This window comes from Amblyomma mixtum, chromosome 1 (assembly GCF_055824585.1).
Source record: "Amblyomma mixtum isolate Tamu chromosome 1, ASM5582458v1, whole genome shotgun sequence".
NCBI classification, from domain to species: domain Eukaryota; kingdom Metazoa; phylum Arthropoda; class Arachnida; order Ixodida; family Ixodidae; genus Amblyomma; species Amblyomma mixtum.
Window position 1 is genome coordinate 153,108,221 of NC_143012.1, and position 13,404 is coordinate 153,121,624.

At 48.5% G+C, this 13,404-nt stretch overlaps 1 protein-coding gene across 1 annotated transcript in view; it reads left to right on the plus strand.

Moving 5' to 3' along the window:
• The first annotated feature begins 638 nt into the window (after positions 1-638).
• Positions 639-13,404, plus strand: part of LOC149368010 (uncharacterized) — a 70,171-nt gene continuing 57,405 nt past the window's right edge. Inside the window, exons 1-2 of the mRNA XM_089569725.1 lie at positions 639-998; positions 12,790-13,086. Coding sequence (XP_089425851.1) covers positions 639-998; positions 12,790-13,086 — 657 coding nt within the window. The remainder of the gene's footprint in view (positions 999-12,789; positions 13,087-13,404) is intronic.

Below are 13,404 nucleotides of genomic sequence, written 5' to 3' on the forward strand. Positions count from 1 at the left end.
GTGAGACTCCTGGGGAGAGGGTACGAACACGGAGGAATTAGAGCGCGTGTTCGCGGACGGAAAGCCTGTTTCTCGGAAACATGGGACAGGAACGGATCTGGGGGAAGAGGGGAAGGTGGTGGGATGTCTAATGTGTCAAGGTGTGTCATTTCATCCACATGAATATTATGGGGATCCTGGGCATGGCCGCGAATCCAGTGTATACGCACACGACCTGGGCATTTTGTGCAAAGTTGGTGAATGGACTGTGTAACTTGGAACGTGCGCCCGACAGCCTTAAGCTGCTTAAGGGCGGCCAGGGAATCGGTGTAAATGAGAACAATATCGAAACTGGGTACGGGTGGCAGGAAAGCAATGTCATTGTGTATCGCTTGAAGCTCCAAGGCAAGTGGGAAGCAAGTATTCGCGCTATATGGAGCGCGGGAGTTAAGATGAGGATAGGAGGGACTGTAAACTGCGGTAACCCCCTGGAGTGTTGTGTGATGCATCAGTGTATATTATGCACCCTGAAGGAAGATGCGCGGCTGATATCAGCGTCGAAGCAGAGGAGGGATTGTCTGTGAGTTGACAGGGTGTGTTTCGTAGCGTCCCGCAAACGCACCTTGGTGTCTCGTTGCTCTGTCTGCTCGCAGGTCGCGATGGCCCTGCGCACCGTTCCGAAGGCGGTACGGAGGTACACTGGCGGTGGCCTACCAAAGGTTCCTGCTCTGCTGGCAGAGCGAACGCCTGAATCAGGCGGAGGTGTACTCGCGCTGCCCACCCACTGCACCTCCAATGAAAACAGGACGTGTTACCTCGCCAAGAATATGCCAGCGCTTAACGACCTGCTATGTTTTGTGGCGACCGAGGTGACTGAGGTCGCCCCAGGAAAACTCGCCCTTCGCTCGCTCAAGAACTGTGCGCCCAACATGGGTGAAGACAACGAAGAGTACCGGGAATATGCGGCCGTATTTCTCCACTACACTCTTGCCCATCACCGCTGCGTGGAAAGCGCTGAGGTGAGACCCGTTAGGCACTTGTAGGCGTCTCGGCGTCTAGATATCCTTTGTTTGTACGGGGGTTCAAGTGATAAAGAATAAAAGCAGCAGTACACGTCTCATGAGCAACTTCGAGGGAAAGGTAGAAGAGAAGCAGGAAGGCGAGCTGGCATAAGCAAAGAATGGTATAACAGGAGAGAACCATTAACTATTAGAGAACGAAATAATTCAACAGTTACGAATACCACCTTCTGCACAACGAGAATGAGTGCCGAGAAGAGGCTGAATGGAGCGCTATGCATAAAATAGAGTTCATTATGTGTGCCCTCTCTCGCATTGTGGAGAACGTGGAGGTATTAGGCACGGTGAAGTGTAGCGGCGATAGAATTGTTTGGGCTATATTTTCAAAGGGGACGGGTATATGCCTCAAAACTGGAAACGAAATTTGGCATGGGTGATAATGACACACGCACCACTATAAACAAGCTGAAAAAATATCGTTAGATGATAGAGGAGAGGGAAACAATTAGAGGGAAAGCACCAAAATTAGCATAGCAAGTATATTAGGGTACCTAGAGCCGCCAACACAGTCCTGATGTTACGACACCAGAAGTGGCGCCAAAGAAATGAAAATTCCTGCGGTAACAAAAGAGGGAGTTACACCCGCAGGGGCACCTTTTGAAACGAGGTGTTGGTGCTTGGCGCCACCATGGACCCTTAGCCCCCATACCGAAGCTGTCATTCGTACCGTGGCGATAGGCTGAGAAGTGGAGGGAAGAAACCTTGAACGGTGGCGGTCGAGGAAGCGGTCAATCCTCGGCCGATGGGCACCTCGTTTGTCTACCAGGCGGGGAGTCCCGGGATCTTCCTCTGTGTATAAGGATGAATCAGAGGCGACAGAGTATGAGGAACCCTTAGTCAGTACATGCCGTATGGAAAAATTTGCAAAAAAATCTGATCGGCCCCAAAAAGGGGTCGCACCGACGCGAAAAAATTGATGCCACAGAAACCAGAAACGTTTCCGAAGTTTTTCATGGTTCACTCAAATACAGATGAACCTGTAGCAAACTTGTCTGCATTTGTGATCGCCAACACTCTAAAGAACTGTGTAGGCAAAACTACAAAGCAAAAAAGCAGTGAACCGCAGATCTTCTTGTAGAAATAAACACAAAAGAACAGAGCACCAAACTGATGTCATTACAGAATCTTGGAGAAATGAGTGTACAGGTAACCCCGCACCGCACACTCAACCACTCAAAGGGCGTCATATCCGAATTTGAACTCCTGCAGAGTACCGATGCTGAAATTGAAGAAGAACTAGCTGAACAAGGAGTAATAGCAGCCCGACGAATAACCATCCGGAGAAACAATGCAGAAATCAAGACAAAACACATTGTCCTAACTTTCAATAGCACAACTCTGCCTGATTCCATACACGCCGCATACCTCCATTGTAAAGTCCTCCCATACATACCAAATCCGAGACGATATTTCAAGTGCCAGCGCTTTGGACACAGCATGTTGGCTTGCCGAGGTAAACCCACTTGTGTCACATGCGCAGAAGACGCACATACAGAGGAAAGATGCGAACGTACACCAAAATACATCAACTGCAACGGCGCACATGGCGCGTACTCCAGGTCGTGCCCAGTCTGGAAAACAGAAAAACAAATCATAACTTTGAACACCACAGAAAACCTGTCCTATCTTGAGGCAAAAAAACGCGTCTCTTTCCAACAGAAAGGGACATACTCCGAAGCGGTGACGCGGGGATCGCCGCCGCCTTCGGTTTCTGTCGGCCCACAGGTCGATCCGAAGGACCTGGGGTCAACAACTAAGTCCCCACCACAGAAGTCAAGGACACAGTCCACAGGGCTGAAAATTTCGCGGGAAGACCACGCGATCTTCGCCGGAGGCCCTCAGGCCCCACTTTCAGCAGCTACATCCATCCTCCCTACGAAGCGACGGCGATGGAAAATGCACCTTTTCAGAACGAAGGCCACATGGGAAAAAGAATATGCCGAAACCCTTATGATAGAAGAAATAAATGAAAAATTTTCTACATGCTTAACATCTGCAGCAATAGAAGCAATCCCACAAACATCTGAAATTGCACGAAAAACACATAAAGTTTGGTGGACAAATGAATGCACATTAGCTAAAAAGCAGCAAAACAAGGCCTGGGGCAACTTTCGCAGATATCCCACTGCAGGGAACCTGCTCACCTTCAAAAGGGCTAGAGCCAAAGCACGATACATTAGACACAACGCAGAAAGAGCATCATGGCAACAGTACATATCTTCGATAAACAGCTCAATATCATCAAAGAAAATGTGGGAGCAGGTGCGGAAATTCACAGGAAATTTTACTCCATTCACATTTCCAATGCTAACAACACCCTGTACTCAAACAACATTAGAAGAGCAGGCCAACATATTGGGCGAGCATTTCTCTACAGTTTATAGCTCATCCAACTACACACACACATTTCAAAAGCACAAAACAATAGTAGAAAAACAAAAACTTCCCTTCGGGACATGCATACATGAAGACTACAATCAGCTTATTACAATGCAGGAACTAAACGCAGTATTAACATCCAGTAAAAAGACAGCACCAGGCCCAGACAATATACATTATGCCATGCTTGCTCACCTCTCTGAGACTGCCATAGATGCTCTCCTAAAATTTTTCAATAAAATATGGATGAGTGGAGAAATCCCCCATGCATGGAAAGAAAAATCATAGTACCCTTCCTAAAACCTGGCAAACCACCAACTAGTCCGACCAGTTACAGGCCAATAGCACTCACTAACTGCGTAGCAAAATCATTCGAAAGCATCCTAAACATCAGACTAACCTTAATACTTCAGTGTCGGCAACTTTTAGATATACAGCAATGCGGGTTTAAAAAGACATGTTCCACAACCGATCACCTTGTACGCTTTGAGAACACAGTCCGGGAAGCGTTCATCCACAACCAACACTGTATCGGGGTCGTCTTCGACCTGGAGAAGGCTTACGATACCACGTGGAGGTTCGGTATCGTCCGTGACCTAGCGGACCTAGGTATCCGCGCCAGGATGCTGAGCTGTTTGAGCGACTTCCTGGCCAATCGCACGTTGAGAGTCCGCCTAGGCGCAACCTTCTCCGAGACTTTTATCCAAGAAACTGGTGTACCCCAAGGGTGCATCCTCAGCATGGCCTTATTTGTCATCAAAATGAACTCCATAGGAAAAGTATTCCCGAAATCCATAATGTACTCAGTTTACGTAGACGACCTCCAAATAGCATGCACGTCTTCCAGCATACCTACTTGTGAGCGACAGATACAAATAACAATAAATAAACTGGCTACCTGGCCAGATAGAAACGGATTTAGATTTTCTCCTCAGAAAACAGTAGCGGTTCTGTTCTCTTTGAGACGAGGCCTACAGGCCGACCCCACACTATATCTAAACCAAACACCATTACCTGTCAAACAAGAGCATAAATTTCTAGGGGTAACTTTCGATAAAAAGCTCACTTTCTCTCCACATATAAACTGCTTAAAGAAAAAAGCTTCCCAGGCCCCCAATGTACTGAAACTACTATCAAGAAAACGCTGGGGGTCTGATAGGGCATGTCTATTACATATATATCGTTCTCTGGTTCGCTCTAAGTTAGACTATGGGTCCATAGTATATGGCTCAGCAAGACCATCCTACATAAAACTACTGGATCCTATCCACAATCTTGGTTTAAGTTTGTGTTCCGGTGCTTACAGAACTTCACCAATAGCAAGTCTGTATGTGGAAACTAATGAACCTTCCTTAGAAGATCGAAGAACTGCACTAACCTGTACATACATCCTCAAAATCCTTTCTCAGCCCAAACATCTCTGTTACCCAATTCTGACGAAATGCCCATCCCGAATACTCTTCAACAAGCCTCACGCGATTAAGCCGTTGCTCTTGCGCTTCGAAGAAAAATGCCATGCTCTGAACATACTAAACGAAATTAAAAATATTGCCCCAAGACACGAAGCGCTACCACCGTGGTACACTCTCCCCATAGTGTGTGACGCCACACTAACACGCCTAAGGAAAACCTGTACACCATATGACCATATAATACAAGAATATGTAGCACTACAAGAAAAATACAGAAATTATACTGCATTTTATACTGATGGGTCAAAAACTCATGCTCATGTAGGAAGCGCAGTAATTCAAGGAAAAAATAAAAATGCAGTACGACTCCCCTCATGTGCTACAGTTTTCACCGCTGAGTGTTATGCCATATGTGTTGCGGTACAGAAAATAACAAATGAAAAGATCAAAAACAGCATCATTTATACAGATTCACTGAGCGTCCTTACAGCATTAAACTCCAAAAATGCCACGGAGCCACTGATAGGAAGCATCATACACAATATAGTAAATGTCACAACACAAAAATATGGTATAAAATTCTGCTGGGTTCCCAGTCAGGTTGGCATTAGGGATAATGAGAGAGCCGACATGTGTGCTGCGCAAGCCAGAACCATGGAGATAAAACATGTGAATTTGCCTCCTAGGGATTACATGAAGTTAGTGCATAGCAAACTAAGGGCCAAATGGCAAGCTTCCTGGGAAAATGAAGGAAACAACAAGCTGCATACTGTAAATCCCATTTTAAAAGAATGGAAATCATGTCGCCATAAAGAGCGTTTTATCGAAGTAATTTTATGTCGTTTACGCATAGGTCACACACACATCACCCATAGCTTCTTATTAACAAAAAAAGACAAACCTGTATGTGAAACGTGTGGCGAGGAGCTCACAGTTAATCACATTTTACTTTCTTGTTCCCATCTCGAAGAACTTAGGAAAAAGTTTTTTACTGTATGTTACAATGAACACATTCCATTTCATCCCACATTGCTTTTAGGCGAGCAAACACTTGTCGAGTTTTCACTTGTTTGCAAGTTTTTAAAGAAAGCCAATGTTTTAAATCTATTATAATGTAACCTCTATACACTAAACAAAATATCATCTAACCTTGTGTTTGGCGCATGATAGCCATAGTTGCTTATGCGCCATAAAACCCCATATAAATAACTAACTAAAAGAGGGAGTTACGGAAGCCTAAACGGAGAGGAGAAAACCGGTGGGCGATGATCGAGTCGGTGCTGATTTCTTCGGCTGTTGAGGTATTGGGCTAGAAGATCTTCCCACCCTGTATACGCAGTAGCTTGTGACCTCGAGCGCACTGGAAGCATGAAAAAGTTACGAGGAACTTTAGCGGCTAAAGTGGTGAAAGGCGAAATCCTGAGTTCTGCATTCTTCTACGCGATTGTTCACTGCACATTTTGTTAGTGCATTAATTAACTACCAATTAATGACGCTTAAGCTTCGCCTTTAGGTGTGGAACGCGATAGCGTGTTGTAGCGCTGCCACGGAGTCCAAGGAACGCCACCACCCGTTCGGCGCGATGCGTTGCCCTTTTCAACGCAACGCTTTTTTGAGGAAAGGAAATGGGGCTGTAATTCTCTGTCATCTCGGTAGACACCTGAGCCGCACCGTACAGGAGGGGAGGAAGTGTGAGTGGAAGAAGAAAGAGGGGCCGTAATGAAGAAAATGAAAATTGTATTTGAGGAAAGGAAATTACGCATTAACTGTCTCACATATCTCAGTAGACACTAGTCGAAAATTGTATTTGAGGAAAGGAAGTTCCGCAGTAACTGTCTCACATATTTCGGTGGTGGTGGTGGTGGTGGTGAAAACATTGATTACGAATGAGCAGGAGGTATGTTTGGATCAGCCCGTAAGGGACCGATCCTTACAAACACTAGGTGGAGGTCCCTAGTATGGGACCCCAGTGGCGGTTGCCGCCGCCCGGGCGCGCCCGACTAAGGCTTGTTGGGCCTGTAAGTCGTGGCAGCCGAGCAGGGTCGCCTCCCAGTCCTCCCGGGTTGGGTTGGGGATGGGGGGAATAGCGGGGTTGGAGGGGCAGGCCCACACCATGTGATAAGTGTCAGAAGACACTGCACTACAGTGTGGGCAGCTGCCGCTAAAGGAGGGGTCAAAATGTTTTAGCGCTGCCGGGCACAGCAATGTATTGGTGAGAAGGCGGAGAAGGAGCCGCTCATCCGCCTTCTTCAGGCCTTTACATGGGCTAGGGTAAAGGCGATGACAATTTTGATATGTTGTAATATCTTTGAATGTATAGACCGGATTAAAATCGGGTTCCTGATCGGACGGGGAGGAGAAAACAGCCCGGTGAGAGAGCGCGCGGGCGGCTGCGTCTGCTGCCTCGTTTCCTGCCAACCCCTGATGAGCAGGGGCCCATATGAGGTAACGGTGTGCGGGGTCCGTATCCGACACCCGTCAAAATTCGCGCGCGGTGACATCACGACAATTTGGACCAATCTGAAACGCGGACAAGTACGGCTTGCTCGTCGGTAAATTGGTTTTTGAGGAAAGGAAATGTATCTGTCTCTCATATCTCGGTGGACACCTCGCCGTAACGGGAAAGGCGGAAGATGGGAGTGAACGAAGGCACCGTATTCACTAGACGCACCTTTGTTCATTCCAAACCATCGTGCTGGCATGGCGGAGTGGTAGCGTGCTAGACTCCCACTCCGGAGACCGGGGTTCGATTCCCAAGCTCGGCCAATTTCATACTCAGTTTTATTTATCTTGTCTGACTAGAAAGGTTAATTAGACTAATTAGTTAAGTAAACAATTATCTAAAGTCAGTCAAACTTACTTGGAGCATCACTATACGATCCCTTTAATTGGTTGCATGGTTAGTAGCTGAAGTACTAAAGTACAATCGGCCCCTTTGAAATTCGCGCACTGTGATCTCACGACCGTTTCGACCAATTGAAAAGCGTGACATTTCTGTCGACAGCTCCTGCTTACAACGATGGGGCATTACAGGATTTCGCCTTAAAAAGCTACCCTTATGCTGTGTCAAAGGAAACGTACTGTGAAAGGCTTGAATTGCACTGCGTACCAAGAATAATAACACCAGGGAAGACACTTGCACAGCCGTCGACACAACCGTCTAGAGCGTTCTACCGGCGCGCCGGTAAAGTACACTTTCTATCATTGGTGAGTTGCCTAGTGCTCGAAACACGACCGCATACGGTATGCACATTACTATTTACTATGATAAAATGCACATTTCTTCAGAAGCGATGTGGAATGGCGCAACAAACTACCCATCGGGAATGATGTCACAAAAGCTGTACAAAGGGTACAGTTAAATAAGCACACCTCAACCCAGGATTTCCTGATTGCATTGCCCTACTAAGTAACTGAGAGAAGGAATTCGAGTGCATCAGTTGTACTCTAAACAATCAGTGCAAAATGGCGGAACAAAAATTTCTTATCGAAAACACCAAACTTATGCTCTACGGTCTCGGAAGAGAACAGTATCGGTTAGCAAGCGAAGTATCGGAAGTGGTAAAGAAATTCATCCAGCTAGGACAATTAGTGACAGAGATCCCACCCACGAAGAAGAAATCATTATCATCAACCTTACTACGCCTATTGCAGGGCAAAGGCCTCTCCCATGTGTCTCCAATTATCCCTGTCCTTTGCCAGCTGCGGCCACCGTATCCATATGCCATATCCGTATGGCGTATGACATATGCATATGAACCATATGCGTATGGTTCGGTTCCCGCCTGCGGCATATTATATTTTTACCAGACAGCAAGCCAAGGCAAAGAACGACATGATGGCAGATGAAATACGATTTTTAATGTCTGGGGGCCTCGTGCGGGCGCTCCCTCCCCCGCTATACCCGCTTCTGCGTAACAATATAGAGGCGCCTGTCGCACCTTGGAGATTGATGCAATACAATCGCGGAAGGAATAGATGAGGTTTTCTACGCAGCGTTTCTGACTGGCCAAGAGGTGAGGGTTGACGTCGGTCGAGATGGCTGTAGCTGTCGCCTCGTCGTGGTCTGACGTCGTGGACAAAGAGCACTGCCTGGTACACTCTCGGAGCATGTCAAAATAAGCGACGACCTCTGTTTTCGTGAGATGTTGCGGCTCACGGGTAAAGTTCGTAACTAAGTTGTCGGTGCGACCGTTGGTAAGGTCTACTAGGCCTCGAGCTACACATACTTGCCGAGCGAGTAGCAGCGACATGTTCGCTTCAGCGATGCCAAGGGTGCCGGTGCTGCCATTACACTCGACTTTGACGAACTTGCTGGCTCGCGGAGGGATCGTTACATGGTCGTCACATAGGCGCAACATTACTCTGCAGGGCTCGCTGTGGGTGTCAATGGCTCGCTGGGCGGAAAAAGATACCATGAGTTCCTGCAGGTCGATGACCGCACCATACTCTTGAAGAAAATCCATGCCCAGAATGAGGTCTTTAGAACCGTCACGTAAGACGGCGAAGGAGCCAGTGAAAGTAAGACCTCGGATCTGGATGCGGCAGGTGCAGGCGCCAATCGGCGTCACTACGTGGCCACTGGCGGTGCGAATCACGGGTCCACACCAAGGCGTCAGAACCTTACGGAGAGTCGTGGCGAGTTAGATAGATCTTTATTTCAGACAACAAGGTCTCGGATACAGGGGCAAAAGGCAGATGCACTCTGCCTGACGGGGCCCAAGCACCCGACACAATGCTCAGGACAAGCGGCAAAAGAAGCAAGAACTTCATACATTCTCATTACAAAAAACAACACATAATTATACAAGGTAAAAGTAGGAGGAAGGTGCATACTTTTGCAATGACATAATTAAACTGAATATTTATAAGGCACATCACAACAAGAAAAACACGAGAATTCACAGAGTTGAGTTGACGGAAAAACAGGGACATCAAGAATTTCTGCGCGAACAACCCTTTAATCATTCGGGCGAGAAAGGAGGTAAGCTTTAGCATTTATCTTGAAAGATTTTTGGGAAACAGATTTCTGAATAATTTCTATGACCTGTGTATGTTTATTTAGAAGACTGGGAATTAAATATGAAAGCATGTCGGTTCCATAGTTAGTCCTTACGAATGGTACTCTGTAACTGACGTGTCATAATTTATAAGGCGCGTCACTACTAGAATTTAATTGAACATATTTAGTGGGATGATGTTTGAAATCGTTAAACACATAAGAAAGCAGTTTCAAATGAAATAATTCATTCACTTTTAGAATGGAATTCTTAGAGAAGTACAAACCTGTATGATCATTGTATGCAAGGTTTTAGACATATCGTATTGCTCTTTTCTGTAATGTTATCAGCCTCGTGAGGTTAGTTTTCGTTGTAGATCCCCAAACAAGTAAACAATAATGAAGATGTGATTGAATTAGGGTATAATATAATTGCCACTTCAGCCATTTCGGAACAAGGTCTCGAAGTTTATATAATACACATAATGACTTTGATATGCTGGCATGCATCTTATTAATATGCAGGGTCCAACTCAAGTGTTCTACAAAGATTATGCCTAAAAATTTGTAGGACGAAACACGCTCAATTACGCTATTTTTGAATGTAAGCTTAATTTCACTGTTATCAGGCTTGTTACGTGCCTTAAATTCAATAAGTTGACTGCTCATCACAGAAACATCAGCGCCGGTATCGACGAGTGCGGTCACTTGATAACTGTCGACGGGTACAAAAATTTCAGATGAAGCAATCGTTCGCAGCACGTCGGTGAGGTCGTCGGAGGGGTGAAGTCGGTGAGGTCGTCGTCGGGTCACCGCCGGAGGACGCCGTCTTCATTTTTCCCGGCGAGGGGACGTGTGTCTGAACTGACCAGAGGTTGAGGGCCGACTGGGCGAAGCAAAGCGCCTCGGGTATGGCGATCGCGATTGGCGCTGCTGCGAGGCCGGGGGCAGCATGTGAGCGGCGAGGTACTCGTCGATGTCCTGCGGTCTTTCACCATAGCGAGGTCGAGGCGCGTCGGGCGGGAATCCTCTCAAACCCATACACCGGTACGGGCAATGCCGCAGAATATGGCCAGGCTCCCCGCAGTGGTAGCAGAGCGGGCGATCGTTGGGCGTGCGCCACACGTGTGCTTTGCTGATAGGAGGGCGCAGGTTCTGCTGCTGCTCGACGGGGCGCAGGTAACGGTGGGATGGTTGAGGTCCGGCAACGGGACGAAACTCTTGCGCCATGGGGGCAGGTCGGCGCAGGGCATCGCTGTAGGACATGACGTGTGGCTCCGGTAGTAGTGCTGGTGGTGGCTGCACCGCTCGCTGGATTTCGTCACGGATGACGTCCCCTGTAGAAGTAGAGCAGAAAACTGGGCGAGTTGGTGAAGGTTCAACATTATGTACAGCGCGAAAAACTAAGACAGGCGAAGAAACACGCAAACTGCGCTTGTTTGTTTGCGTGTTTCTTCGCCTGTCTTAGTTTTTCGCGCTGTACATAATGTTGAACCCTGTAGAAGGTATGCTTGCCGACAGAGCATCCATGCGGAGGTGTCGCAGTTCTTCGCGGACAATGCTCCGTAGAAGCTCTCGCAGTGCCTCATCCCCGGGGCCTGGCAAGGGCGCGAAGTATTGAGTGGCCGCTACATTTGCCTCACGGCCGTATTGGGCGCTCCGTTCCAGCAACGAACGTTCCATGCTCGTAGCTTCCTCGGCGAAGGCGGCGACGGTTAGCGGAGGGTCGCGCATGAAGCCAGCAAACAGCTGCTCCTTCACCCCACGCATAAGGTGCCGCACCTTTGTAGCTTCGGGCATGGTAGGGTCGGCCCGATTGAAGAGGCGTGTCATGTCCTCTATAAACATGGCTACGCTCTCGTTGGACTGCTGTGACCTGGAGCGAAGGGCAATTTCAGCGTTTTCCTTCCGTTGGCTCGAGCTGAATGTGGCGAGCAACTCACGGCGAAAAGCTGCCGAGTTCGAAAAGGACGCCTAGCGGTTCTCAAACCTCGTTTTCGCCGAGTCGAGCAGTGCGAAATATACATTCAGCAGCTTCCGCTCGTCGTCCCACTGGTTGAATGTGGCCACATGGTCAAAACTGGCCAACCAGTCTTCTACATCCTCGAACCAGTCGCCGTGGAAAGATGGTGGCGGCCGAGGTGCGAGAAGGACGCACGGCGGGGCACTGCCGGAGTACTGACCTGTCTGGCTGCCAGTGGTGGACGTCATAGCTCTCACAGGCCTTGTCAGTGGCTCAAACTCGGGTTGCAGCCCTCGCAGGCGACGGCTCGTTTTGTGGACGGGTGTGGCGTTCGCGGGTCGGGGAGAAGCGTCACGGCTGTCGTCGGGGTGAGCGTACTAGGGATGGTACCCAGCACGGCTCCTGCAAATGTCACCGACAAACGCAGCAGAAAAGCGGGAAGCACAGCGTTTCCTAGGACGTAACCCGCCGAACCGCCGAGCTCATGCAGAACAAAGACGACGCTCGGCCACGCGCTGGGAGCCAAGGTTCGGCCACCAGGTGGCGCCGGCAGAGTGCCAGCAGTGTGGCATTATGTATATTGTTGTGACGCACCTGAAGCCCGCAGGTTATTTTAAGCGCCGTGAGCGGGCGTGAGTCCGTACAGTGCTGAACTAGTTGACACATGACAAGCAGGTTTGATATAGGGAAGAAATTGCCCGCGCCTGCTTGGGAAATGCAAAGTGCTTCTTAATTTCATATACTACATGAATAATATAAAGGAACTTCGTTAAAGCTGCTCTAATACTAGTCAAAATTAAGCTCACAGACTGTTGTGTACTGCCACTGCTCACTTTTAAACGTAAGTGTCCGCGCAGGCTCATGCAACCGGTAAATCGTTCTGAAGGTGCTTAGACTGTCGTTTTCTTGCCTTCTCTCTGTACTTTCGCTCCGACGTGTGAAAGTGGCCACGAGAATTAACGTGTTTTCGATTTGCAGTTACTCCTTTCATCGCGTGAAAACCGACGCTTCGTGCTACTTCTGTCCGACGCACTGAAGTCGGCCACGTCGCTGACCAGCCTGCGCCTCTGCGGATGCGAGCTGAGCGCCGAGGCCACGTCGAATGCCTTCGCTGCCATCCAGCGCCTGCTGACGCTGCAGCTCGTCGAACTGGCTCTGGACAAAGTCGCTGTCGTCGTGACATCGCGGGGACCACTGGATACCTTTGCAGAGGGCCTGTCGAGAACGGAGACTCTTAAGCTGCTGAAGATTGTCGAAGTGGACGTCGCCCTAAAAGTAAGGTCACCCGCAGTGGCGCTTGTTACTTCTTCGGTGACCTGTTGCCGCTCACTAATAGATTGCTGCAAGCGACAGAGCACCTTCAGTTTTAAAGTGCCCCGTTACATAAGGGCTCTAACAATGAGTTCTACATGAGCCCAGCGTCGCGTGGCCAGCACCCTCTGCCAGTGTTTGGTAGGAGGGTGGGTCAGGGTCATGGAAGGGACATGGTGTAAAAAGAGCTGTGCGTGGGGATTGACCTTATTGCAGTGCAGATATTTTCCTCAGCAGCTTCAGAACACGACTTCCTGACACTGGCAGTAGAAGAAATGTTGG